Genomic DNA, 27,518 nt, shown 5'->3' on the forward strand with positions numbered 1-27,518 from the left:
GGTATAAGGCAGCTTCCTGTGTTCTTAAAAGGAAAAAAACAAAAGTTGAGGCCAGTTTGATGTCTGGGTTCCATGGAACTAAAGTAAAGGAAATCCTATGCAGACCATAGGCTATTTTTATTTGCAGAGCTGTATGGTTGTGGCCAGAAGTGCTTTTTACCAGGTGCGATTGATTTGAGGTTATTTAGTGGGAGGATTGCTGGTCTTGTGGTAGCAAGCATGACTTGTCCCCTTGGCTAAGCAGGGTCCGCCCTGGTTGCATATGAATGGGAGACCAGAAGTGTGAGCACTGTAAGATATTCCCCTCAATGGATGGAGCTGGTCTGGGAAGAGCAGAAGGTTCCAAGTTCCTTCCCTGGCAGCATCTCCAAGATAGGGCTGAGAGAGATTCCTGCCAGTCTATGAAGACAATACTGAGCTAGATAGATCAATGGCTTGACTCAGTATATGGCAGCTTCCTATGTTCCTATGACAACTCCGCCTGTTCCTTGAGGAGAATGACCTGAAAACAGTGGTACACTAGCTGGTAACTTCCAGGTTGGACTTCTGCAATGTGCTCTATGTAGGGCTGCCTTTGTACATAGTTTGGAAACTTTAGTTAGTTCAAAATGTGGCAGCCAGGTTGGTCTCTGGGGTACCCAGGAGAGACCACGTTATGCCTGTTCTTAAACTGTTGCACTGGCTGCCAATATGTTTCCCGGAAAAGTACAAAGTGCTGGTTATTCTCTTTAAAGTCCTTAATGGCTTAGGTTACCCAAGAAAGCGCCTTTCCTTACAAGATCCCCACTACTTTTTGAGATCATCAGGAGGGGTCTGTCTTCAGGTGCCACCAGTTCATCTGGTGGCAACCTGGGATAGGGCCTTCCCGGTTGTCTCTGCTAGGTTGTGGAACACGCTCCCTGTGGATATAAGAGGATTATCTTCCTTGGAGGCCTTCAGGAGAGCCTTAATTTTAATCTGCTTTTAATTGGCTTTTTATTTTAATTATTAAGTATTTTTTTATTTTAGTGTAAACTACCCTGAGCCTATTTAGGAAGGGCAGTAATGGATGGATGAATGAATGAATGAATGAATGGTTATACAAGGAGTTTAGAGAACATTTGGCCACTGCTTGAAGCCCTTTTCTGCAACCTGTGAGGGCTCATTAGAAAACAAGAGCCTGTCCAAAAACCCTCATTAGCTGTGAGGTTTTTGTTTCTTATTACATTCCTGTCAGAACAAAGGATCCCATTTTTCATGTTGATTAAAATTAAATTTCTAGTCCAAAGTTGCAGAGAAAAGTTGAGAAACATATATACTAAGGCAGGGGAAGGCAATCTTAGAATAGCTGTTGTTAAACTTGAACTCCAATCATCCTCATCCCTAGGCTCAATTTACTGGGGCTGGGGCTGATGGGAATTGTAGTTCAACAACAGCTAGAAAGCAAAGGTTGCTTAATCCTGTCCAGACTATAGGGGCAATTAAAGGTAAACCCTAATAAATTACCTTTTATGATTTCCAAGTCTAACTTGATGGATTTTAACTTTCCAAGGGCTAGCTCAACTTCTTTCATGCAAGTAACAACCTTGTGACAAAAGTATTGTTAAATAAATAGCATGTGCCCATGAACTGTGGGCTGGTATCCACACATTTTTTCTGAATATACTATGTAATCTATAGTAATCACATACAGCTAAAATACATGACAATCAAAATAAACTATTTGTTTATATTCCTAATGCAGATCTCAATGTGAAATAAATTGTCCTTTCTTGACCCAAAATAATAGCCCCTCTGTATCTTAATATAGATTTTCCACATAAATCTGGTCTCTGGCTTCTCCCTCCCTTGCTTTACACCAACTTAGAAGTTCCTTACCAAGTCCAGTAGGGATCTCTAGAGTGATTTATCTGGAACCATGTTTAACTAATTAGTCAATCAGTTGATTAGAAAATGATTAATAGGCTAATTTGGGAAGACAACATAAAAGCTTTACACAACATAAAACAAGACAGATGGTAACATGCCAGTATTTGTGCCTTGAGGCCTTTCCATAACATTCTAGCAAACCCTGTACTTTATACAATGATTCAGCACTGCTGACTCCATATTTTATATCTCAGCTAAGGTTTTCTGGTTTTTAATTGGCCCCGGTAGCTGTGCCTTTAACAACAATCTCATCTGAAGCAATTACCAGGTACTCTTGTTTATTTCTATGCCCTGACAAACTTCACTTACTGACTCCTGCAGGTCAAACTGTAGGAACAGGCCAGGCTACTTTTCTTTTATTCCTGGTAACTTGGCAACCCTAATCCCACTATCTCACCCGAATGTAACTGAGGGAACACTGTGGGTGTGTTATTTTAAAAACAACTATACTACCTACTGGGGGAAACATGTTTGATGTTGCTTACAAAAAGCTGTCATTATGCTGGTTCCAACTTTTCTTGTAGTAAAGATAAATTGAGTGATCTATCTAGCTGTTTTTGTCATCCCATTAGTATCCTACACTGGCCCTTCCACTGCAAAGTTTAGGTTAGTATACAGGTAGGCTATTCAGCAACCCTTTGAGGCAGGTGAGGCTTCAAGGCATTCACCAGGTGATCTGTATGGCTGACCAGGATTAGACTCCACAGTCCATCCATAGACTGCACTGCCCGATGACCATCCCAGTGCTAGTTAGAAAGGTCCAAATCTACGAATCTCTCCCCCATTTTACCCAGCCATTCTTCACTGCCTGGTCTTAGTCTTGTCTGCAAAATTGCAGAGCCCTTGCAGAAAGAGGGGAGGGTGCAGATGGGAGCTGTACTTCCTTGTCCCACTTTCCTGCTGTCCCTTTAAGCTCCATGTCACAGCTACAATCCTATTGGCTCAAGAGGATTATGCTTATAATGCTTATAGCCCATCTTTAATCCTCACACATCAGACCCACCAGGTAGGGGAATGTTACCCCAGTTTATAAAGAAAGAGGGATGAAAGTAAAGAACATCATACATCAAAGTTGCAGATGCTCCAGCAGCAAGTTAGTTCAGGGGCTAGAAGTTGCCACTTTTCTTTATTGGCCCTGCTTTTGAGCTTTTAACAGTAGCCCCAGAAACTAAATAGGCAAATCCTTTCCCATCCATTTATCTTCATGCCACATTGGCTCAATTATTGTGCATCAGGCTGCTGTTGAAGGTACAGGAGCAGAGCCGTTTTTTGTTTTTTTTAAAGATGACTACCTCCATTAGAAGCCAGGAACTAGAGTTGCCAGACTTTAGCAGTTACAGGGCTCCTGTGCCCTAAATAACAGTTGTATAGGGGCAGAATTTTGTCAAACTCAGCTTTCCCCCATACTGTAGTACATTGATGGGAAATTATAAGGAATGAGGATACCCAGGAGTGCTAGCTTTAGGGCATCCAGAATGAAATATGAATAAGTACTTCTGTGCCTTTGTGTACAAGGAAGGATTTCACAAGTGGAGCATGGAGGAAAAGTTTCAACTATTGAATTCCTGGCAACTGTTAAAGGCACAGTCACCCTGCCAAAAGAAAAAGGTGGCAACCCTAGAACAAATCACACAAGTGAGGCAAACTGTGAAGGCGAGGCTTTTAAGAGCATCACAATTTGCAGAGACTGGAAGTCAAGCATGGCACTAACAGGAGACCATAGGGTAGGGCTGCCCAGCTTCAGTTCTCCAGCTGTTATCAGCCTACAACTCCCATCATCTCTGACTGTTGGCCACTGTGTGACTGGGGATGATGGCAGCTGATGTCTAACAACATTTGGAAGGCTGGAGTTGTTCAGCCTCCTTATAGAACCATTTTGCCTTAGCCAGGCTCAGATTGATGTTATTGGGGGTGGGTGACCAGATGCAAATGAGGGCTACCCTAGCAGTAACAACTGAATAGGAAGTGGGAGGGGTTTTTTCAGGAAGTGGTGCTATCTCTCTCTCTTACAGGTCTGAGGAAAGATGCACCTCCTGACATTCTGCCTTCTACTGTTGTATTCTGTCTAGTAATCTTTTGTGTTTTGTTGTTTGGAGGTTTGTCCCAGTGGGGATCCTGTAGAGAGTGTAGTGGGTAGAGTCAGAAAGAAAAAATGGAGAGAAAGGAAAAGGATAAAATGGAGTTGTTTCTGGAACGACATCTTAGTTAATTCCACATAAGATTGTTTTGTGTTTACCAGGGAAGCAGTTATAAAACATTTGGCGATTAGATTTTGAACCAGCTATGCATGTGAGGCTGCAAAGCTTATGAATGCTCCTGCATCTTCATTTCATTGCATTACTGGACTTACATTCCTGAGCTGCTTTCTACTATTGCTGCTGCTGATTTTCTCCAGCTTTCTGACCTGCACAACTTCTGAAGGTACTATTTCATCTGGACTCTGTTGGACTCTTTCTGGACTCTGTTGTTCACTGGATGTCTGTTGCAGTGTTGCTCGAATCCCATGATCACCTTTTTTTCCCTTGTCCATGCCAGGAGAAACTGCTCTTCCCTAGAAACAATGGAGATCCTATTTCTGCATTTACCTCTTCACTACTGATTTTATCTCCAGCAAAGCAGAAGGTTATATTGCTTCACTGCCTGGGCCCCACTGAAGGCCAAAGAAAATATAATCATTTTGCCCTTTCCTACCAACTTGGAAGTGGGTGTCAACCCTTATGAAGCAGCTCTTCAAGCCTTAGATGATCATTTCAATCCTACTTTGAATGTGATTGTTGAATGTTACAAGTTCTATTTTAGATTCCAGCTGCCTGGTGGAATCTATAAATCAATATGTCACGGTATTGCGTGCCTGTGAGTTTGCCAACTTTACTGATGAAATGGTCAGGGATCAGATTGTTTTGAAAACAAACTGCTACTGGAGCAAAAATGTACCATGGATAAAGTTATAGAGAAGACTAAGAGGGCTGAAAATGCTCTTCACTGTGCCAGATCACTCTCTTTGGTACTCCAACCCACCTCCTGAAATCCTGGCTGTTCAGTCTAAATCCTTCCAAACCCAATATTCTCATATGGCACTGCCCCAGAAAGTGGCAACACAAGAAAGGAGTTGCTAGCAGTGCTTCCAATGTGGAGTCTCTGTCCACAAATCCAATTTTGCTCACCGTCTTGCATGGAAGCTCACTAGGGCAACAAAATGGGGCACTTTGTAAGGTTTGCAAGTCTGCTCTCCACTCCATTACTGATTCACCATATGACAAGGATGAGGCAGCTGAAACCGCTTTCTGACAGTGTTAAGTGTGACAGAGTCAGAGCCCACTTCTCCACAATATCAAGTGAAACATAATGGCCATGAAATGTGGATGCTGGCTGATTCTGGTTCTTCATACACTATCATTTCCCATCCGATTTACAAGAGCCTCCACACTACATCAGATCTACACTTGTAGCCTTCAGACATCCATCTCTGGGGATATGTAGCTTCCCCTATTGCCATAAATGAATACTTCTCTGCTGTCCTGGAATACAGACGACATACTGCAGAAGGGAAAGTGACGGAGGCGAGGTCTCACAATCAGTGAGACTCGCCAGATGGGGGTAGGCAGAGAGAGTGGGCTTAGCCCGCTCTCCCCACAGACCAGCAAGCCTGCAGCCCTGGGCAGCCGAATCGGCTGCCCACACAACTGCCAGCTCTGTCACGGAGCTGGCGGGGGCTGCAGGGATCAGGCGCCACACGGCCCCCCGGAAGTTCCATGGTGCCCCGTGCGAGTGTGCAGGGCATCCTGGAGAGATCTCTGAGCCTGGGAAGCTACTTGCAGCCTACCGGTTGGAGGTCTACTCGTGTGTTGTCACGGTCCACAGTGACACACGAGCAGAACACCAAGGTTAATGGAGCACTCGCTCCATTAACCTCGGCTAAGAGGTAGTTTTGGTGGTTTGCTGCCAGAAGCCGTGCAGCTCCCATGGCAGCACACGATCGCCAAAAAGCGGGCTAGGCTCCCTTAGCCCACTTTTTGACGATTGTGAGAATTGCCTCATTGTGTCACAAAAAGGCATCTCAATATTGGTTTAGAAACATTAGAAAGATCTCTGGATCGTGTTTGACCCAGATAGCATGTAACCTGCCTTACAAACGATGGAGCATCTATATGTTGATATGATTGCTGATTTCTCAGATGTTTTTGCTGATACTCCTGGCACTGCCATACATTTCAAACGTAAAATGCAGATGAAGGCAAATGCAACACCTGTACAACACAAAGGAGCATACCCATAACATTGCACCAACCACTTATAGAGGAGCTCTTAAGACTGCAGCGTGCTGACATAATAGGACCTGCTGATGCATCAGAATGGGGATCTCCCATTGTTCTTGTATGGAAACCAAGAGGTACACTTCAAATATGTGTAGATTTAAGAGATGTGAACTCCAACTTGGTAGTAGATTGTCATCCATTACCATTATGAAATGCTGCTTACTCTGAAAGAGGCCTTTGTGTTCACAACTTTGGACTCATCTTTGGCCTATCATCAAATTCCTCTGCTCAAAGGTTCTCGGGAATACACAGCCTTCTTTACCCCAGAGGGTCTTTTTCAATTCAAAAGACTGCCCTTTGGATTAGCCTCTGCAGTTTAGGTATTTCAGCGAATGATGCATACAATCTTTGGGACCACAGATGGCATCACTTACTTTCAGGATGACATTTTACTGTATGGCAAAACCATTGAGGAGCATGATACTAAACTGACAGAAGTCTTACAAAAACTTTGACAACACAGACTTACTATCTCTACAGAGAAATGTCAGTTTTGCACACACTTGGCGACGTACTTGGGACACACAATATATCAGAGTGGTGCACATCCCAAAGCAGACTTGGTTTGGGAAGTACCAGAGCTACACAACAAGGATGTTCTTTGCTCATTTTTAGGACTCTGTATTATTCTAAATTTGTTAGACAATTTGCCTGGTGTTGTTCCATTGCATCTTTTTAAAAGGAATGTAGCATTTAACAGGGATGCATCCTGCAAAGCTAGTTTTCATGTTATCAAATCAGCCATTGCTGAAAGCCTTCACTTCTTTTGACACCAACAGGCCCGCTATTATAACCATTGATGCTTCTGAATAGGGTTTGGATGCTGACTTAACAAAGCAAAAAGGGGACAGAGAAGTTACATATGCCTTTGCTTCCAGAGTGCTTACTGCATCAGAGAAGATTGAAAAAGAAGCTCTAGCATGCTTCTGAGTGGTGAGGCACTTCAGGACTTACTTGTGGGGCAAAAAATTCACTTTATAGTCAGACCATGAACCCCTATCTGCTTATTTACTACTTGGGAAACAAGTAGCAACCCCAAAAATAGCCAAATGGATCACCAGACTTATGGATTTCGAGTTCCAGGTGGAATATATTCCCGGTATTAGGAATACAACTACAGATTGTTTATCTCAACTTCCAGGCCAAGAGGAGATCCCAGATGAAGAGGATGAAGGAGTAGTGATTGCACAAATAGCTTCATCCACTCATGGAGTGATCACATCTTCTGAATGGAAAGCGGCCCTCAGTGATGATCAAGTGCTTACTGAACTTAAGCCTTACATAACTAATAGGTGGTCATGAAAAAACAGGGTACCTGAACATCTTCAATCATATATGCACGTAACAAGTGAGCTGTCCCTTCTTAATGAGCTGGTGCTGAGGACTGATCATTTTGGTGGTGCCAACCTCCTTACAAGCAAATGTGATCAAAATTGCCCACGAAGGTCATCTGGCCATGAGCTTGATTAAAAGGCAAATCAGAGAAAGTTTGTGGTGGCCAGGTATGGGCAAACACATTGAAAATGTAATCAGGCACTTTATGGCTTGTGCTTTATGTGACAAATTGCAGAAGACTTTATAATCCCCTTGACTCCAGTAGAGTATCCCAATGGTCCCTGGGGGAAACTTGCTCTGGATATAATGGGGCCTTTTGATAACCAACCTACAAAACAAAGGTTCGTTATAGTGATGGTGGATTACTACTCCAGGTGGCCAGAAGTTTTGTTCTCTGACAACTTTACTACATAGAAGGTGATCCTGTTCATGGCTGCAGTTTTTGTGAGGGAAGCTCTTCCTAAAGAACCGGTGACTGACGATGGGACATGGCTTACCTCATTTGAAATGGAGCAATACTTGCATATCCATGGGATAAAACACAAGACTATTTCCTTGTACTATTCTCAAAGGAGTGGCTTAGTAGAAAGAATGAACAGGTTAGTGAAGGAAAGTTTACGACTGGCTACTACGCAACAACAACCCTGGAAAGGGGCAATCCACAAAACTCTATTTGCTTATCGTACTACTCCCCATTCTACTACAGGAAAATTACCTTTTGAACTGCTGACACAAAGCTACCACCAAGCTTACCCAACGGCAACAGCTCATAAGGCTTTCAGTGCTATCTCACCCTGAACATGCAGAGATTCATGATTCAGTAAGGGAGAAGCAAAAAAACAAAAACAAATTGTATGTGGATCGGAAATGGGGTATTAAATACTGAATATTTCAGGTGTGGGAGTTTGAGTACAGTTGCCTTATAAAGTAAGAAAAGGATGTTCCCGATATTCTGGACCAAAACTAATACAGGTGGCCCTCATTATCCACAGTCTTCAAGTATCTGTTCTTGGGTCATAAGGACCCAGTTGCGGGGTGAATAATAGGATAGAGTTATTTTCACCTCTCTGCAGTTCTTGAGTGGCCCAAAATGACTTCTGATGTCATTTCTTGCTGCCATTCTGTAGTACTGAGCTATTTTGTGGCTCTTTTCTACCAAAACAACACCACACACACCCTTAAAAAATAATAAAGATTGGAAGTTGGGGGGGGCATTGCCGAAAAGCTGGGGAGCAAAGTATTGTGCTTATTTCTGCTACCCTCCCCCGCTTTTTCTTGTGATTTTCAGCACACTTCAGTGTGCTTAGGAACCTAACCCCCCAATCCCCATAGGGTTAAAGTTTCTTTTTTCGTGGTTTCCTTAGCTATGGAAATAAGTGGGAACAGAACCCCCACAAATAAAGAGGGCCTCCTATAATTGAAATCCAAGGCGATTCTGTCATATTGGATGATGTAAAGAAATGGAACAGTTCGAGACTTTCTAGCATGCATACTATGGGTCAAGAGGGAAGGGAGTCCAGTCCCAAGAGAGGAATTGTAGAGGACTTTGGTCTTGCCTCCAGTTTTGACCTCACAAAAGAGGCTGGTGAAAGTGATGGACAATCCTTAGTACTAGAAGAAACATCACAAATGGTTCCTATGCCAGACACCCCAAGAATTAGGAGGTGTGTATGTGTGCGACAGGAGACCACCTAAAAGGCTTCAAGACTTTGTTGCCAAATTTTAAATCAATGTAACTGGTTGTTATAAAGGGGAGAGGTGTGTTGTATTCTATCTAGTTATCCTTTGTTGTTTGGAAGTTTGTCCCAGTGAGGATACTGGGGGTGGGGTGTGGAGTCAGAAAGGAAAAGGGAGGGAAAGAAGAAGGAGAAAATGTAGTTGTTGCTGAATAAACCTTTAGTTGAATCTACATAACATTCTTCTGTGTTAATCAAGAAAGCAGTTATAAAACATCTACTCAGCTATTAAAAGTACAGGAGCCCTGTTGTCATTTGCAGTCGTTTATTCTGAGTGCTATGTGTGTGCATGTGAACACGTACTGCTGCTGAGTGAAAATGATCTCTCCAGCAATTCTGAGCTATGACTAGCATGGCATCCAGTTTTGGTGACTGGACTACACAATTAAAAACAAAAATGTTTAACTAGCCTTAGGGACACTTATTTACTGACACAGATGAACTAGAAAGTAGTGTGAGGCTTCATGAACTTAAACCAACACAAAATCTTTGCATACAGGACCCAGATGTTGCAGATGTGCAGATATATTCCCTGTCCCCTTCCAACCCGAGGAAAGTATTACATAATATAAATTAACAAGGCGCAAAGGTGAGGCCTCTGGCACAGCCATGTGATCCCTGGGACTGTTAGTCAGGACATTATGTACTACCATAACGCATTTTGTGCCCATGCATTTATAGTGCCTGCAGCATCCAAGAGTATAAGCATCTCTCTGCTGCAAATGGATGTTTTTCTATCCTGCTTCCCTCCAGTCCCCAGTGTTCTGGAGAAAAGTCTGTTGTTATTGCTTGACTCTCTTTGGTTTTGGTTTGTTTGACTTTGATTTTTACAATGTGAGCTCAAGTCTGATTTGGGGTAGATAATGGGTAGCAGAGGTGTAACAAGGCTGGAATGGACCCGGGGACAAGAAGTGAAGATGCACCTCCTGGCCCCTCCTTTTCCTTCCTTCCATCTTCTCCCCCACCCCACACCTGCCTTGTCTTTGTTGTAGAAGAATGGTAAGGACATGATGAAAAACAAAACTTTATTGGCATGTTTTTGTTCTTGCTTCTATGCAAATAATATCACACATTCCCTATGCACCCAGAAATGTTGTCACACCACACACACACACGCACGCACATGCATCCCCCTGGTTCAGATTTTTAAGCAACATATACAGGCACAGAGCGAGGCTGGTAGCAGTCTGTGTTTGGCCACCGCCGCATCCCCTTGGCCCCACCCCTCGTATCTGACACCAGATGTAGGGGAAGGCTAGCCATGCCCTCATATCTGACGTCAGACACGGGGGTGTGGTCTCCCTCCGCGGGGCCCCATTTGGGAGGGAGATCGGCCCCGCTGCATTGGCAGCAAGGCCAAGAGCGGCTTCCCTGCCTTTAAAGGCAGAGAGAGTTGGTCCAGACCATGCTGCCAATGCAGTGTGGACCAATTTCATTCCCCAACAGAGCCGTGCAGCCCCATTTGGGAGCGAAATAATGCCCCCCACATCTGACGGCAGATGCAGGGGCCGTGTCGGGGCTGAGAGTCTTTTAATCTCTGAGGGGCAGAAGAGTGTGAACAAGAGACACTCTGAGAGTGTAAACAAGAAACAGAAGATCACTGTGTGTTATTTCTCACTTCTTTGGTAGTTTCTGAGAACCGTCACTGTTGCAGACACAATTTGTAGACGTACCACAGTAAAGGAGTTTTTTAAAATGTGCTTTTAAATTCACCTACGAATAGAACACAAACCTGATCCTTTCTGGTTCTAAGCAGTGCAAAGTAATGGGGTTCTCAGCCTATGGGATCAAGTCCCATAGCACTAATTGGGACTTCCTTCTGAGGAAATGGGCACAGGATCAGATTGCAAAGAGTATAGAGTGGAGAATATTTTAACTTGAACTAATGATCTCTCTTGAAAAAATGACAGCATGGAAGAAAATGACCTTCTCAAGCCCAACGTCTTGGAATCATGCAGGCTTTTAATGGGTGGAGGAGGGCAATTGAGTTAATCTCAGTTAATACCTTTGGAAATGATATTTCCAGATACATTGTTTAAAGTAGGTCACTCCTCTTACATATTTTTCATCAAGTCTCATGCCCAGAACTGGAAGAGTTCCTGAAGTTTGCTAGAGGTAGGAGAGACCTGGATATATATAGGTCTTGGGGCTATTCCCACAATCGGGGAAAATCGGGCAAGGAAAGCCTAGCCCGATTTTTCCCGATTGTCAGAACCACCAGGCTGGGCGGTGAACCCTGTGGTTATGGAGCAGGTAACCCGTTCGAGAACCCCTGCCTCCAAACCAGGTTTGCGGAGCAAGCGCTTTGCAAATCTGGTTTTTTAAATCATGAGTAGCCGCGGTGAGTAGCCACAACATAAGAACTGGTTCCTGGCAGAAGGGAACTAATATTTCTAACTTAAAAGCAAAACAATTATATAACTGTAATTTTTCTCTTCTGTTTTGGCTTGTGGCTGTAACATTAAAGAACTTGAACAGTTCTTTCTAATGGGAAGGGAGGGGAAGGGGGAGAAAGGGAAAAGAGGAGAGAGTTCGTTACCAAGGATGAGGGAAACCAATGAATGACCAGTTCATGGTTTCTCCCATCGAGCTGAGATGCTAGGGTTCGAAGAGATGGGGTACAAGGAGGAGTCGGGGAGCGAGCAATGCTGCAGCGTTGAAGAGCATGAAGACATGAATTCATATCAATGAATATTTGAATCAGTCTTGCCAGCATTTATCAAGGAGCTCCAAGATCAGTGACCCATTAAAGCCCCTTTTCAAGCGCTCTGGTAGTGTGTGACAATTAAATGAGTTAAATTTCCATTCACTTCCAGTCGATCAGACTTGTGTGTCTGCCAGGCCAGGAAATAGCATTGGTTTTTCCGTGAAGGAAAATGATGAGGTTTTACTAAACTGAATTTTTGAGGCCCCTAAACCAAGGCTTTGGGTGGTTGTGGCTGCTGGCTGTACTGAAAGCATTTGGGATGTGGGGAGTGGGTGAATGTGCACAGCATAACTTCTCAGTGTGCTTTGCTCCCATGCTAAAGGCAAGCGATTGTACAGACCCATTTAAGGTCTTGATTTAGGATGTTGCGCCTGGAACTGGGGCAAAATGAGGGATGTTGGTTTAGGAGTGTGAATTTGCTCCAAAAGAGAGCTGTGGTTTGTCTACTCAGACAGTCCTGCTGCAGCATCTCTTTCTGGCATTCATCTGACCCCAGTTATCAGTTTATATACAACACAATACAAAGTCATTTGGAAAATGCAACTTGGCCTTGGGAAGATTTGTCTGGCTGCCAGTCAATCACAGCTAGGCAGAATTCTGTTTTCCTCTTCCCACCAACACTTTAAGCACAATTATGCTTAATGAAAGGATAGTTTATTTAGAAAGACTTACACAGGGCAACAAAAGGATGTGGATCAAATTGCAAAATGCCTCCCACCAGAACTGCAGCTGCTGCTAGTCTAAATTAGGCTGCTGGACTAGAGACGCAGAATAACTTCCTGACATTGCTAACCCACAAGAGACTACATTATTTCACTGCAGTCCAGAGCACCTGCCTTGTAGACACAAGGAAGAAAATCCCTGTTTCGTGCAAACCATTTGGTTGTATATGGGCCCAGACCTCATAGTTTCTCCTTGCCTCTTGTGGGCTGTTCCATGGGGCTTGTTTGTCTGCTCTTCCAGTACACATACACTGGTTGCATCGATGTACCCCAGTCTTCTCCCAATACATATATTCAGCTGAGTGAAGCCAAGCAGGTCATTAGCCTGGCCTTTGGACATGCAACTTTCAATGATGTGGTCAGGCAAGATAGTTTCATGAGTGAGGAATCCACTAATTTAATTCAGCAGCTGGGTGTTGGGATGATCACCTTGGCAGCTACTGTATGGTTTGGGGATGACAGATATACCATATTGAGCATCCTCAGCATTCATATTGAGCATACATACCCCTGCATCCTCAGAGGTATGACCACACCATCTGGGGATTACTACTTCTGCATGTGTAGATCACATGGGTACCAGCGTGGTGTAGTGGTTAGAGTGCTGGACTAGGACCGGGGAGACCCGAATTCAAATCCCCATTCAGCCATAAAGCTGGCTGGGTGACTCTGGGCCAGTCACTTCTCTCTCAGCCTAACCTACTTCACAGGGTTGTTGTGAAAGAGAAACCTAAGTATGTAGTACACCGCTCTGGGCTCCTTTGAGGAAGAGCGGGATATTAAAATGAATGAATGAATGAATGAATGAATGGGTGGACTTTTTAAGGTAACCAGCTTCCTCTTTCTGGATGCTCAGATGATTTGAACTGGGGATAAAGCAAGATGGAGGGGGCTTATGTATATGCACAACGGAAGCAGAGGTAGAGTCGTGGAGCTTTAAACTCCAGTTTTATTCTTTTAACTTGTCTTTTACTTGGCTAATGAATCAATTAACTAGTTAAAGCAAAATGATTTCATTCCTGCACTCTTACCTGACACTGTCAGTGTTAGGATTGGGAGGCTTAGTGTGTGTTACCCTGACTGCTAGAAGCTGTTGGGATCCGGGGAGCAAAGGCAGTAGTTGTTGTGGTTGGTTGGGCAACCCCCAAGTGCTCCCTCTCCACCTGTTTCCGAACACAAAGACTGTTTAAGCCCCAACGAAGACAACATGACCGTCTCACAATAAAATCATATGTGCACGTATAACATTTTATGGATACATCTTATAAATACATCGCCACAATCCAACAATAGCCCAGCATTCTGAAAGCCTATTGTTTTGACTATTCTACATTCTCCCAAATGAGATGCAAATTGCTCATGGCATGTCATTATGCTGATGGTATGAAATTAGCATATACAAATTAGCTGCAGTTCTTTAGTTCATGATGAGTTTCTGTTGTGACACATGGGTGGAGAAGCTGCTCAGCTGGCATTACAACAATCCTGTTGACATAGAAGTTACAAATAAAAGCTGCATTCTAGAAACAGACATTTCTGCACTCCTCTCATCTCCCCTAAGGACCTGTGCCCCTCTGGACTTTCCAACATGACAGCAGTGCTCCATAGTCCATCTGGTGCAGGATTTTTCAAAACACAACCCTTATGTATAGGTGCTTTAAAAACAAGAACAACAACGAGACTGACAGGCACAGGTGCATCTCTTGCTTTGGAGCCTTTAATTGTTTACTGGGCCTCTTATAGGAAGATAACGGAGAGGAGAGATTTAAAACACAAACAAAGAGCTCTAGCAAAATCTGCTTTGAATAGATAAACCCCTGGCTGTACATCCTGTTAGCTATAGTGCTTTAATTAGGGCAGGCATGTGGTTCACAGGGCTCAGGAAAGAAAAGAGCATTTGTTGTAAAGAGAGGCACCAAACCCATTTCATAGCTTAGGAATTCTGTTATTGTCACCTATGAATAAAGAAAACTTGGTACCACCCTCGCTTCTATTGTTTCTCAATTGGCTGGCAGCCTTTCGAAGGCTAATATTAGTGTGCTACGTTTACCCAAGAGCTTTGTGCTGAAGCAAATTCTGTTATGCCCCCAAATCCGATGATTTCTTTTGTTGAGCTAGCTAAATAGGGGATTGCAGGATCCTATCCCAACACAGCATTCCAATATTAGCATTGGGGTGGGTGGGGAAAGGGAGGCATGCTCTCCCATCATGTCCAGTTTTCTTAGATTTACATGGTACCACTATTGCCAGATCAGGCGGGGCAAGGGCCAGTGGGTGCAAATCCCCCACTGCCACCTCTCCCAGTCCACCGCCTGAGGAAACGGTCTTACTGAGCTCTACAGTGCTTACTCCCCAATCAGTGTGCATATGGTTTTATGGGTTTAGCTGTATCTAATTTCAAGTGGGATTAAGCAGCCTGGAAATCATTGTGGCTGGCTTCCAGTCCTGTATTCAACATCTGCGGGAGGGACAAAGTTGTACGGCCCTGTTCTAGTGCCATTGCATTTCTCACTAAGGGTCAAACTACGAAGTTTTCCACACAACCTCCAGCTGCTGCTGCAAAGCACTGCATGGAAGCAGGAGCTTGCCTGCCTTCCCCGGCAGATGAGCAGAGGCTACCCTCCACTCTGCTGTGTCGTGTGGCGGCCCACATGAACAGCAGTGCAGCGACCTCTGGAGCTGGGAGCGTGAGGACCTCTTTTCTCCTGCATCCCAGGGCTCCCCATGCTATGAGCACGGTGGCTGCTCTCCTTAGAGCGGCCACCGCACTATGCAAGGCCGCTTCTTCCCTCTGGCTTGCTGCCAGAAATGGCGGCAGGCCCGGGGGAAGCCTCTTAACCTGGCAGTAATCGGCCAGACAATCGCCTGCCAAGGTTAAGCGAACCATAGGTTAAGCGAACCATAGGTTCAACGCCAGGTTCAAAAGTGTGGCTAGGCACGCAGGCAGTTTTGGGACCGGACTCGATCCCGGTGCTTCACATGCACAACCTAGCCCAGGCTAGGCTGCATGTGCGAACAGCCTCAATATGTTACATAGGGCTCATGCTTGGTGCTGACATATTTGCATTTTTCTTTTCTAAACAGCAGCTGCAGGAGACCTCAAACTGAAGTGAGATCATGGTTGGTAGGGAGGGAGGAATTTTTGCCCTTGCTGTGATTCTGATTCAAAGTAGGCCTCTCCATGGGCTGCTGTTCACCCCAGGAGGAAAACTGCCATTGGAGTCACAGCAGCTGTAGCGAGACTGATCCAGATCAGGATTATGATGGAGGCCAAGGCTTAAATCCTCTCCCCCCCCACCCACTGTGGTTCTGATCCCGGTTGGGTTCCCTGTGGTTGCTATTGAGAGAGGAAAAATCAAACATGCCAAGACCAATCACGTTATTAATATCTTGTGTAATTTGTCTGGGAAACCATATTTGAATTTCTCAAGCTAGTCTTTTGAGTGAAAAAGAAAGATTGATCAGAACGTATATTTTAAAATAACTCTTGCTTTTTATTAGTACATTAATAAACATCCAGCTTAGTGCATAGCCCTTTCCTTGTTCTGACACACTCTCTCTCTCTCTCTCTCCCCACCCCCTCTTCCTTCTATAGCAGATGAACAGTTCTCCTTTAAATATAGTCCGGGAAAACTGCGGGGAAACCAGTATAAAAACTTGATGACCAAAGAAGAACTTGAAGAGGAACAAAGGTAGGTTGGGTTTTGGCAGAATACTTGGTGCTTCTAACTGAGATTGTATGGGTTGCAGCAACCTGCAATAGGGTTGTGCAGAACTGGTTCAAATCGAACCAGGTTCAATCCAAACTGATTCAACCGATTCGAACTCGGACCAGACCAGACTGAAAAAAAGGCGGCTGGTCTGAGATTGAACCAGACCAGGCCTGGTCTGATATGGACCAATTTGACCTGGTTCAAGGGCTATGCTTGTAAAGGGGGCTCTGCCTTTAAAAGGGTTTTAAGGGCGGCTGGGGGAGGGGGCGGAGGCAGGAAGGCACCCTACTGGCTTTGGCATTGGCACGGTGGTAGTGGCTCCTTTAAACCCTGCTGACACCTCCCGCCCACCCGGTGCAGGCCTGATTCTGACTTCTGCGCATCCACAGAGGTCATGCAAATGGCCGCCACGCATCTGCAGAGGCTGGAACTGGGCTGCCGCCAGCGTGTGCTGCTAGAGGGAGAGTGCTGGCGGGGTTTAGACGAGCTGCCACTGCAGCGCCACTGCCAAAGCCAGTAAGGTGCCCTTTCACTACCCTCCCCCGCTCCCGGCCAGCCTCTCTTAGAACCCTTTTAAAGGCAGGGCTCCCATTTGCTTGTAAATGGGAATCCTTACCAGATTCCTCTTTACAAGCATAGCCCTCGAACTGGTTCAAACCATCCGGTCTACCAGCCAGTTCAACCGAATTGGCTCACAGACCAGCAGTTCAGTTAGAATTTGGTTCAGATTTGAACCAGACCACCAAACCCGGTTCTGTGCACAACCGTAACTTGCAACCAGGAATTACTTGCCTTGTCTGTTTCCTTGATAAAGAGTTAGGATGTGTTTATGCCAGTTATTTCCCTGGAAATTACGGTAAATACTTCTATGTGATGTCCTCATCTGCGAACACTGGCCAGGAAATTGATCTTTGAATGGCTCCAAGCTGTGTCATAGTAAGGATCTTAAGAGTGCCCAAATAGGGGAACACTCAGCAGCACATCTCAGAGTAAAAAGACTTAAAACAAACAAATAAACAAAACCACTAGTGGTGTTTTGTTGTCAGAAGAGAGCATCAGTCAGTCTCAGTCTCAGGGATGTGCAAACAGGTTCAATGTTGCACAGGTTTGATATTGAACCTGTTTGGTCTGATGATCCAATATCGACCTGAAACACACACACACACACACACACACACACACACACACACACACACACACCCCCGGTGCATTTCATTATAGGACCAACCCCCCACCAGCCATTCGGCAGGGTTTGTGATTTTTAAAAAAGGGAAAAAATTACTCACCGCTCTGGGGGAATTCTCCAAGGCCATCGGAGGGTCTCTGGAGGTTCCCCCTGCCATGCAGAGGCCTATTGGGTATATGCGGCAGCCTCCAAAATGGCTGCCACCACAGGGGTGAGGCCCGGAACTGGCAGAAGACTGCCCAAACTGGGTGATTTGACACATAATGGAGGCCAGCGGGGGGAGGGGGAACCTCCGGAGACCTCCACATGGCCTTGGAGAAGCCCCTCAGAGGGGGTGAGTTTAAAAAGATTATTATTGTTGTTGTTTTCATCGCAAACACACACACCACGGACTGAAGACCAAACTGAACTGGAGGGGTTCAGGGTGAGTGGGATGGGGGTAGTAAAACCAAACATGCCTGGTCGAGTTCAAGTCCAGACCGGACTCAAACTGAACCGGGCAACCTGGTTTTGTGCACACCCCTTACTCAATCTGAGTCAGTTCCCCCAGCTGTTCTTTGTTTTGTTTTGATTTGATTTAATTTCTCCAGTCAGTTATATCAGGGATCATATAAATATAAGTTGGTTCCAGATGTCCATCTCTCAATCCTGCTTGGCTTCTGGTGTAGCAAGCCCTCTAGTATTCTAGGGGGATCATACTCAGCATGACCAATGGGTGAAGGAGGCAGGTCACAGAGACACTTTGCCCTCAACCTAAAGCACAGACAAAGCAGACAAGCAGCTTCAGTTGGCCTTCGCACCTGGCTTGCCTCCCCAGAAGCAAGACAGTTACCAAGGGGCCAGCTGAGCAGGGGGATGGAGGACGGCCTCTCCAGTGCTGCTGGCTTCTCTGATACAGCATGGGTCTTGCCCTCAATTTGTGCATCTACCCAGAAAGGAAAAGAGCCCAACCCCAGATAAACAAAATATAGGTTGTCAAACTAGCAGACACTTCAATAATATTATAGTGGTAGCCAGATAGTGGTCGATTGCTGACTGCAAGCCTATCTGGCTTGTTTTCTCACTAATTCTTCTATTGTTTCTAGTTGAAGGAGTCACCTTAAGTGGTACAGCAGGGAAATGCTTGACTAACAAGCAGAAGGTTGCCGGTTCGAATCCCTGCTGGTATGTTTCCCAGACTATGAGAAACACCTATATTGGGCAGCAGTGATAAAGGAAGATGCTGAATGACTTCATCTTATATTGTGTGGGAGATGGAATGCTAAAACCCGCTCCTGTAGTCTACCAAGAAAACCACAGGGCTCTGTGGGCACCAGGAGTTGAAATCGACTTGATGGCACACTTTACCTTTACCTTTACTGTAGTTGACTCTTCCGAAAAGCTGGGGAAAGAGTTGTCACTGCATTAGAAACAGAGATCGACCCTTCCTAGCCTGGAGATGAGGAAGCTCCACTGTTATGTTTCTGGCTGTCATGAGGATATTAAAGCCTTCTTGCAAGCAGGTGGGGAGGGGGAGATAGCCACCCTGTGAGTAGTCAGGACGGGCACACTGTTGCATGCTTGTTCAAGGTTGCATCACTCATCACAGGTACATCTGACAATAAAGCATGGGTTCCCAACCTTTGGTCCCCAGATGCTGGACTACAACTCCCATTACCCCCCACCACAATGGCCAGTGGCTAAGGGTGATGTGATTTGTAGTCCAACAACATGATCTTGAGATCCAACGTGGGGAACCCCTGCACTAGCACCTGACATGATTTTGGTCATTAACTAAATTGAGTACGGTCTTTATTCTTCACCCCTTGGATGTGCTCCTGTCCATTGAACTCCTCCACTTGCTTCTGCTTGACTCCTTTATGGCAAACATTTATTAAAGGCAGGTCTGATGCTCCTTTATGGAAAAAAATACCACACCTCGTGACTTCTGAAAACATAGGAAGGCAAACAAAACTGCCTTTCTAGCCCCATGTTTATGGATCCAAGGCAGCTGGAATTGATGGAAATCAGTTTGGGATTAATTGCATATAATTTATATACAAGCAGTTGCATTGATCAGATTTCAGCTGTGGCTGACTGCATGGCTGAACACTATGAATAAATCCTTTATCAGAGGTTTTAGAAGAAAACAATTATCTGTGCAATTCCCAACAGTTCTTATCCCTGGGGCAGAGCATATCTCTATAGCATTAGTCACCTGACTGTTGATTAGGGTGGTCACCTCCATTGCTGCTGGAAGATATTCCAAGGCTGGGAGGAACTGATTCTTTGGATATTGCAGTCCTTGAAGTGCCTGCTTGCCTTCTATCACATGGTGCCTTTTTCAGATGCCTTATAGGACAGCCAGGGTGCAGACAGAGAAAAAGCTTGAGGAATTTTTTAGGCAGGAGGAAAGATGCTTTTGGGGGGAAGAAAAATATGTTTTGGGAATTGAAGATATGGAGGCGGGTCTCACGATCAGTGAGACCTGCTTTTGCTGCTATTGCGGGGAGAGCGGGCTAAGCCCACTCTCCCCGCAGATGATCGCAGCGGGAGCCCTGGACGGCCGGATTGGTCACCCACACGATTGCTGACTCTGTGATGGAGCTGGTGGGGGCTGGGGAGCTCGCGGGCAACATGGCCCCTGGAAGCTCCAGTATGCACTGTGCGAGCATGCAGGGCATACTGGGGAGACCCCCGGAGCCGGGAGGCGGCTTTTCACCTCCCCTCCGGGGGTCTACTCACGAGTAGCCACAGTGTGGAGCCGCACTGCGGCTACTCATGATCAGATAGTCTGGGTTTGTGGAGCACTTGCTCTGCAAACCCGGGCTAAGGGGAGGGCTACAGAAGCGGGTGACCCCGGTGGCAAGCCCGGTGGTTTACATGATCGGCAAAAATTGGGCTAGGCTCTCCTAGCCTGATTTTTGCCGATCGTGAGAATAGCCCCATGGACTGTTAGGCCTGGCGGGGGGAGTTTAGTAGAATAAGGGGGCAAATCCTCAAATGCTTAGTGAGGAATCTGCCCACCTGTAAGACAAAAGGGGCAGGCAAGTACATGGTTTATTGCAGTCTCCTGCTACAAAGGGAAATATTGGCCGCCTTTACACATATCGCCAAACTGGGTTGATGAACCTGAGGTTACTCCTTGAACCTGGAAATCGTCCCACATATGATCTTCCCAACTGGGCTGGGGAACTGCGAGTTTCAGGGCAGAGGAACCACATTCCAGCAAGTTCTGTAGCTCTCACATCACCAGACTGTGGCCAAGGTGTCAGCAGAGCAGCAGGTATTGGTCATGATCTGCAAGGGGGAATGCCTGGCGTGATTGTGCCTTTTCACCACGCACTGCCCACCCTTGGCAGAGAATGGGCATTTAAACCCTTTCCCTCACAACACTTGCACCACCGCCCTTGCAAGACCCCACAGCCAAACAATTTCACACAATCATGATTACTAGTAATGGGGATATGGAAGGGGTACTATATTTCTGCTACTCTGGGAAGAGACCACAATGACTTCCTAGGAGGGGATATGTATATGAGGACAGCCAAAGGATCCTGGGGTCTGGTCCACTGTGACAAAGGATGTTCCTGTGATGGCAGACCTGGTCAAAGCATTACAGGAACCCCCAACACACTCCTGCCCCCATGTCAGCTTGTTGGCTGGGGATTAGCTCTCTCATGAGACGGCCAGTCCACTGGGGAGGACCAGAGGCTCCATGAGTTTTGGCCCTCTGTTGGACTGCACTCTCATGGGTTAGCCCATCCAACTATAGGGGACCCCTCTTTTTTCCTGTTAAAAATAGAACTCCTACTCCACACCTTCCCCTCCAGACTTAACCCCTACATACTCCCAAGGAGTCTGGGCCACTCCATGTGTCCAGCCACTTCCCTGTGGGCTCAGTCTGGCAAGATCAGGGATGGCTCCTAGCACACATTCAAAATTCCCGGGCTTGGACTGGAATTGCAGTGTATGCAGATTGACCATTGCGGAGAATTGAAGGTGAGGTGAGCCCGTATTTCCAGCAATCCCTGGCAAGCTGGGTTGCTGCGGTGGGCAAAAATAAACATTCATATGTGCCAAGGGGAGACCAGATTGCCATAGTGAGTGCTTTCACTCCTGCTGCCTGCCAGTCACTGTGACCTTGAAAGGTGTTGGTGTAGCACCCTTCCCTGGGGCCTGCGTAGATCTAGCATTGTGGCTGGGTGGCAATAGCCCCATTCTCCATGGCCTTTCAGTCTCCATGGCCTTTCACTCCCATGAGAGAGTGGTCCGATGCAGAGCATTACCCATCAACATCACAAAGGAAGAATCTCTCTGTGATTTGATTGAATAATCAGCCTAGAAAGAGCCCCTGGTGGTGCAGTGGTAAAACTGCTGCCCTGTAACCAGAAGTTTACAAGTTCGATCCTGACCAGGGGCTCAAGGTTGACTCAGCCTTCCATCCTTCCGAGGTCGGTAAAATGAGTACCCAGAATGTTGGGGGCAATATGCTAAATCATTGTAAACCGCTTAGAGAGCTCCGGCAATAGAGCGGTATATAAATGTAAGTGCTATTGCTATTGCTAATGCTCCAAGTGGGTGGTTCTTCTCATGAATAATGCCATAGAGTGAAACTGTACACATGAGCGGTGTGTAGAGCCTGGAGGGTTAGGTGGGGAGAGCAGGCTTAGCCCTGGGTGGGCTTCACCCTTAGTCTGGGAGCCCTGGGCAGCTGAATCGGCCACCCACACAACTACCGGCTCTGTCACGGAGCCAGTAGGGGCTGTGGGGATTGGGGGCCACCTGGCCCCTGCAAGTCCCAGGATGCCCCATGCTAGTGCACGGGGCACTCTGGGGAGACCCCCAAGACTGGGAGCCTTGTTTTAGCCTCCCGGCAGGTGTCTCCTCACAAGTTGCTGCGGCACAGAGCCATGCCGTGGCGACTCTTGATTGTCAAAATGGTGGTTCTCATGATGGGGGAAACCCGGCTGGGCTTCTTTAGTCCAGTTTCCCCCTTTTGTGAGAACAGCCTCAGAGTGTGCTTGCGCCAGGGAGAAGGGGCTGGGTCCCCCTTCCCCATCAAACCTGTACAAAAATTAAGGCAGAGCCGCTCAAGAATTCCGGGGGCTACCTTTCAGCCTAGACCCCGGGTATCACTCTCCTGGCATGTGTTTTCTTTGTCGGGAAACAACCAGGTTGTCCAGTTCATGGTGCCACCGGGGCTCAACGTGCTTGTGCAGATACATCTCCATCACTTTATACTTCATTTGTGGATACCATTCCAAAGGGTGGGTGGGGTGACATGGAACACAGTATAGAGTGAGCATCCCCCAATGCGGCTTGTCCCTTTGACATGTTTTGAAGCTTGGAACATAGCAACGCAGCATCCCTGTTACTAGGAAATGGCTGGAGGAGTGTGAGTCCATGGTGGGGGAGTGCTCAGAGAGGTGGCCAATGAGAAGCACAGCAGGCATAGAGCTGGCATGTTTCTGGGCTGGGCTGAGCCGCCCTCTCTATGGTTTTGGCACAGCACAAAACCCAGGTTACACTGCGGCAGAATTTGGATGTCATGATGGCACCTCCAAACCTGGGGTACAAGCAGCAAAACTTACTACAAACTGAAGGTTCTTGAGTACAGTGGGGCTTGCTCTCTAGTAAGCCTGTTTTAGAAATTCACAGTTTGAGGAGTGAAACCTCGGGTCACTTTTGTGATGAAATTGAAACATCATGCATTTGGATGACCACGAAAGCAAACCTCTGCCTCACTTGCCTCCAGTCTGGTGTTATGTCCAAAGGCCACTATTTAATCATTCCCTCCCAGCCTCGGAAAACATACAGCAGCACTAGCCTAAGCATGTTGAGCAAGTCCCTGAGTACAATGTACAGTAAGCCTGTTTTAGAAATACAGCTCTAAAGAAATAGCAGCATGGATCAATGGTGGGGAAGGGGTTTGCTCATTTTTGTGTGATAAAGAATGCTTGTGACACTGCTCTACTTGGTAAAATCAAAACCAAATTTTCACACCCAGAAAATAACAAGAAAAATCGTGGAATAGGGCCAAAGGGCTTCCTGCTCTTGCAAATGGCTTGGTGACTCCCACTTGTATAATTGCTTCATGATGTGATTAACTGGGCTTATTTTCTTTTCCCTCACCCTCCCTTTTTTTGGTAAAGTTTGTTTGGTCAGAGCTATGTAGAAATGTGCTTATTAATGAATGGTCTGACCAGGCATGGGTCATATCCTTGCAAACCTAATATATGTAACCAATAACTTCTAAAGCCATCAGCTTGCTTTAAAAGCATAAAATATGTTAACAACAACAACAACAAAATAGCATGGGTTTCATAATGTCTGAGCACTTTTTGTACTCTCCAGTTGTTCTCTTAACCATTGTTTCAATAATAATGAGGGCTATACGCGCTATTATTTAAAATAGCAGCGATTTAAACTATTTCTTCTTCTGGCATCTCAGTAAGCATTTTCCTGAGTTTTACAATAGCATAAAGAGCTGAAAATAACAGGCAGCAACACATTCTAGAGCTGAACTGTATGTTTGTGATTATTTTTTTAAGCAAAATCCCCATAGAAAAATCAAATAGACCAACATGCAATACACTCATGAGAAAATAATGAGATTTAGCTATTTTGACCCATTGAACCCAATAGGATTCAACTGCCTATACATAAAAATACATAAATTGTTCTCTGGGGGCTAAAATGAATAAGTAACCAAAGAAATCTACAAATGTGAACTGGTTGGTAGACACACAATATCTTCTTTATTTGTTTGTTTGCTTATTTATTTATCATATTTTAATACTGCCTGATATGTACATTTCTAGGTGGTGTGCAAAATTTAAAAAGTTTAAAAGTCAACACAGATTAAAATACACGACACAATAAAAACAATAGCATAAACCAGTTATTAAAACTATTAAAATTATTACTTAATGATATTGTTTGCCAGGTAAGTAATCAAAAGATGTCATTCACTGATTAGGCATGCCTTCCTCTATGAAGAGAAAAGGGCATTACTTAAACATATCTTACAATTTTCATTGAAGCATGGGTAGCATTTAAATAGCTGCTACACAGATAAGGTAAAATATAGCCATCCCACAGAGTTACCTTATATACAAGTGTAGGTTGGGAAATTGCCTGGAAGCCATCTTGTCCAATTGCCCACCTTGGGAAATGGTCTCTGCACTCACAGGAGGCTATATTTAATCACTGTTCTGATGCTAACCATATCAAGTGGAAGGTTTTTCAATGTGCCTCTTCAGAAGACCAAGCTTCATTAACCTGAGCAGCGATGAACTGTATCTAACATCAAAACAGCAAAAACAAAACAAAACAAAGACATATGTTCACTGAGATTGATCCTCGAGCATTAAAACTCATTTTGATGTCTTACACCTCAGTCTTAAATGCATTAGAGGTAAGATTTTTTGAGCTTTTCAAACATTAATAAGAAGTCTGAATACCAGAAGTGCAAGTCAGTTTCACTTTTGTATGCGTGCATATCTTTAATGCACCAAGTGGAGGCTCACCCATGGATCAAATCTGCTGCATTTACATGTCAGGACAGAATTTGCTTTGCTTGCTGGTAATTGTTTTCAGGCTCCCATGAGGATCAGACCTGCTGGACTCTTTTACCTCTTCCACTATTACCAGTGCAAATGATTCTGCAGCAGTTAGCTAGCTTTGCACTGATGCATCAGCAAGTTACAGAGGTAACTATCCTGTTGTTATATTGACTTTGCAATCCCATTGCTGACTTTGCATTGCTGACTGTTGTAAAATCATGTTGTACAGTCATGAGCCAGCGTGGCGTAGTGGTTAGAGTGCTGGACTAGGACTGGGGAGACCCGAGTTCAAATCCCCATTCAGCCATGATACTAGCTGGGTGACTCTGGGCCAGTCACTTCTCTCTCAGCCTAACCTACTTCACAGGGTTGTTGTGAAAGAGAAACTTAAGTATGTAGTACACCACTCTGGGCTCCTTGGAGGAAGAGCAGGATATAAAATGTAAAATAATAATAATAATAATAATTATTATTATTATTATATTATAATGTTGTTAAATGTTTCCTGTTTCCCTGCTGGGATATTTCCCCCCAACCCAAGAAAGAGTCTGGGCATGGTTCAGACAACCCCCGCCCCCCTGTTTCTTCTTGGAGGTTCTTATCATTTTCCATGTTTATCAAAGCATTCTATAGAATTCAGTCAGAATGATGTTGATAAGCCAGGTTAGGAATTCTGTCTGGAAACCTAGATGGCTGCTAAACGGTTTAGCTCTGTTCTCTATAAGAGCCATACAGAGCATGCACCCCCATGGCACTCTGTTGTATAGTAGCCTGTGTATGACAATTTACCAGGTGCTTGATAATCCCCCCAGTTTGGAGTAAGACTGACACTGCTAAACCAGGTGGAGCATCATGACCCACTGGACGAAGTGACTTGCATGCTGCATGCAGTCCAGGACCTGCGTGTTGTGTAGGCCTGTCCCATAGACAGGCATTGACTGTGCAGAAGCTAATTTGACCAAAAATGTCAGAGGACTGATGCAACTAGGGAAATTATCTGCTGTCTGCTAGGGATGTGTTTGAAGTTGATCCTGACATGACAGTTCACCTGACCTTCAACTCAACAGAAGAGCTAATGTGTTTCTATAGGACAGCTTTTTCACAAGGAATGGATGCATGCTCAGTTTGGGCACCCCTACGCTTCCTCGCCTGCAGTGTCAGCATTAACAACCTTGAGTTAATGATTGACAGCCTTTCCTGTGCCATATATTACCTCATGGAATTCACCAGGAATACTTAATGCTTGCTGTCTCTGTGCAGAGCCCTTTGCAAAACTCCTCTCAGCCTCCTGCACTAATTAGCACTGGCAGATCATTGCCTTTCTTCTAACTGATTTGCTGTTTCTTGTCAATGTGCCATGTGTTCTCTGTGTGTGTGTGTGTGTGTGTGTGTTCTTGTTGTTTTCCAAGCTCTTGTTTGGTTTCTTTTCTTCTCTCCTCCTAAGTGCTGGCTGTGGCATCAGCAATTTTTCATTCCAGGCTTCTTCAAACCACCCTCCTTTCTAGCTGGTTTGTTGGGGCAGGGTTGCCCTCAGGTAAGGAGCTACACTGGATCAGCTGAGGGAAGCCATGACATCCATCACCCAGTTCTTCTATTCCCAATCCCTTGTGCACACACACACACTTTTTTTGGGGTGTTGCTCCCAGGCCCTGCCTGGCACTGCCTGACAACAATGCTGCCATTTTGATGTGACCCAGGTTTGCTGCCTTTATATTGCAGGATTGAGCTGACCTCTGACCTCACATCTCTGTAGCAAGTACCTTAGGTCCTCGGCCACAAACATGCTTACAAATCTTTTTGGTAAGGAGATGATGCTTCTTAGAAGTAGTGATACCACCTATAACCTCTGCTAATGTGATTTGAAAGTCAAGTTGACCACGTTTTTCCCCGCACCTCCCTCCTTCCCTTCTCCCTCTACATAACTAATTAATTAGTCTTCTTCTCCTCTGTGCCCCCATTTCATTTTCCATGAGCACCATAAATCAATATAATGAAATAGGATATGCTGGCCTTCTCCTAGTGAAACATAGGCTAGCCTTTACTGCCCACTCCATGGTTTACTCCTACTACAGAAGCTGAGAACTCAAAATATGTGACCCAGAGGAGTTCAGCACTTAGGATCCATCCATCAAACCCTGTGAACCCACATTCTTAAACTAAGAAGAGCGCTCTTGCCCTCCCAGTTTTGAATGTAAGAATTTCCATCAAATTGACCGAATCTTTATGAGCGGGACAACATCTTTCCATTCAGCATTAGACTGAGTTTCTGGCTATAATTTGTTGCCCCAGGGGTGTAGCAAGGTTGGAGTGGGCCCAGAGACAAGATTTAAATTTCAGAGGATGATTAC

The 27,518-nt window shown here is 45.3% G+C and overlaps 1 protein-coding gene across 4 annotated transcripts in view; it reads left to right on the forward strand.

The window, feature by feature from the left end:
* Positions 1 to 27,518, forward strand: part of MXRA7 (matrix remodeling associated 7) — an 86,517-nt gene that overhangs the window by 44,619 nt on the left and 14,380 nt on the right. For 2 of the 4 annotated variants that reach the window (XM_053288884.1, XM_053288885.1), the window contains exon 3: positions 16,320 to 16,416. In XM_053288884.1, the coding sequence (XP_053144859.1) occupies positions 16,320 to 16,416 (97 nt within the window). Of the gene's footprint in view, positions 1 to 16,319; positions 16,417 to 18,708; positions 24,122 to 26,889; positions 26,971 to 27,518 lie in introns of those variants that run through there. The other 2 variants (XM_053288886.1, XM_053288887.1) reach the window with 2 other exon arrangements.

This window comes from Hemicordylus capensis, chromosome 2, assembly GCF_027244095.1.
Source record: "Hemicordylus capensis ecotype Gifberg chromosome 2, rHemCap1.1.pri, whole genome shotgun sequence".
NCBI lineage: Eukaryota > Metazoa > Chordata > Lepidosauria > Squamata > Cordylidae > Hemicordylus > Hemicordylus capensis.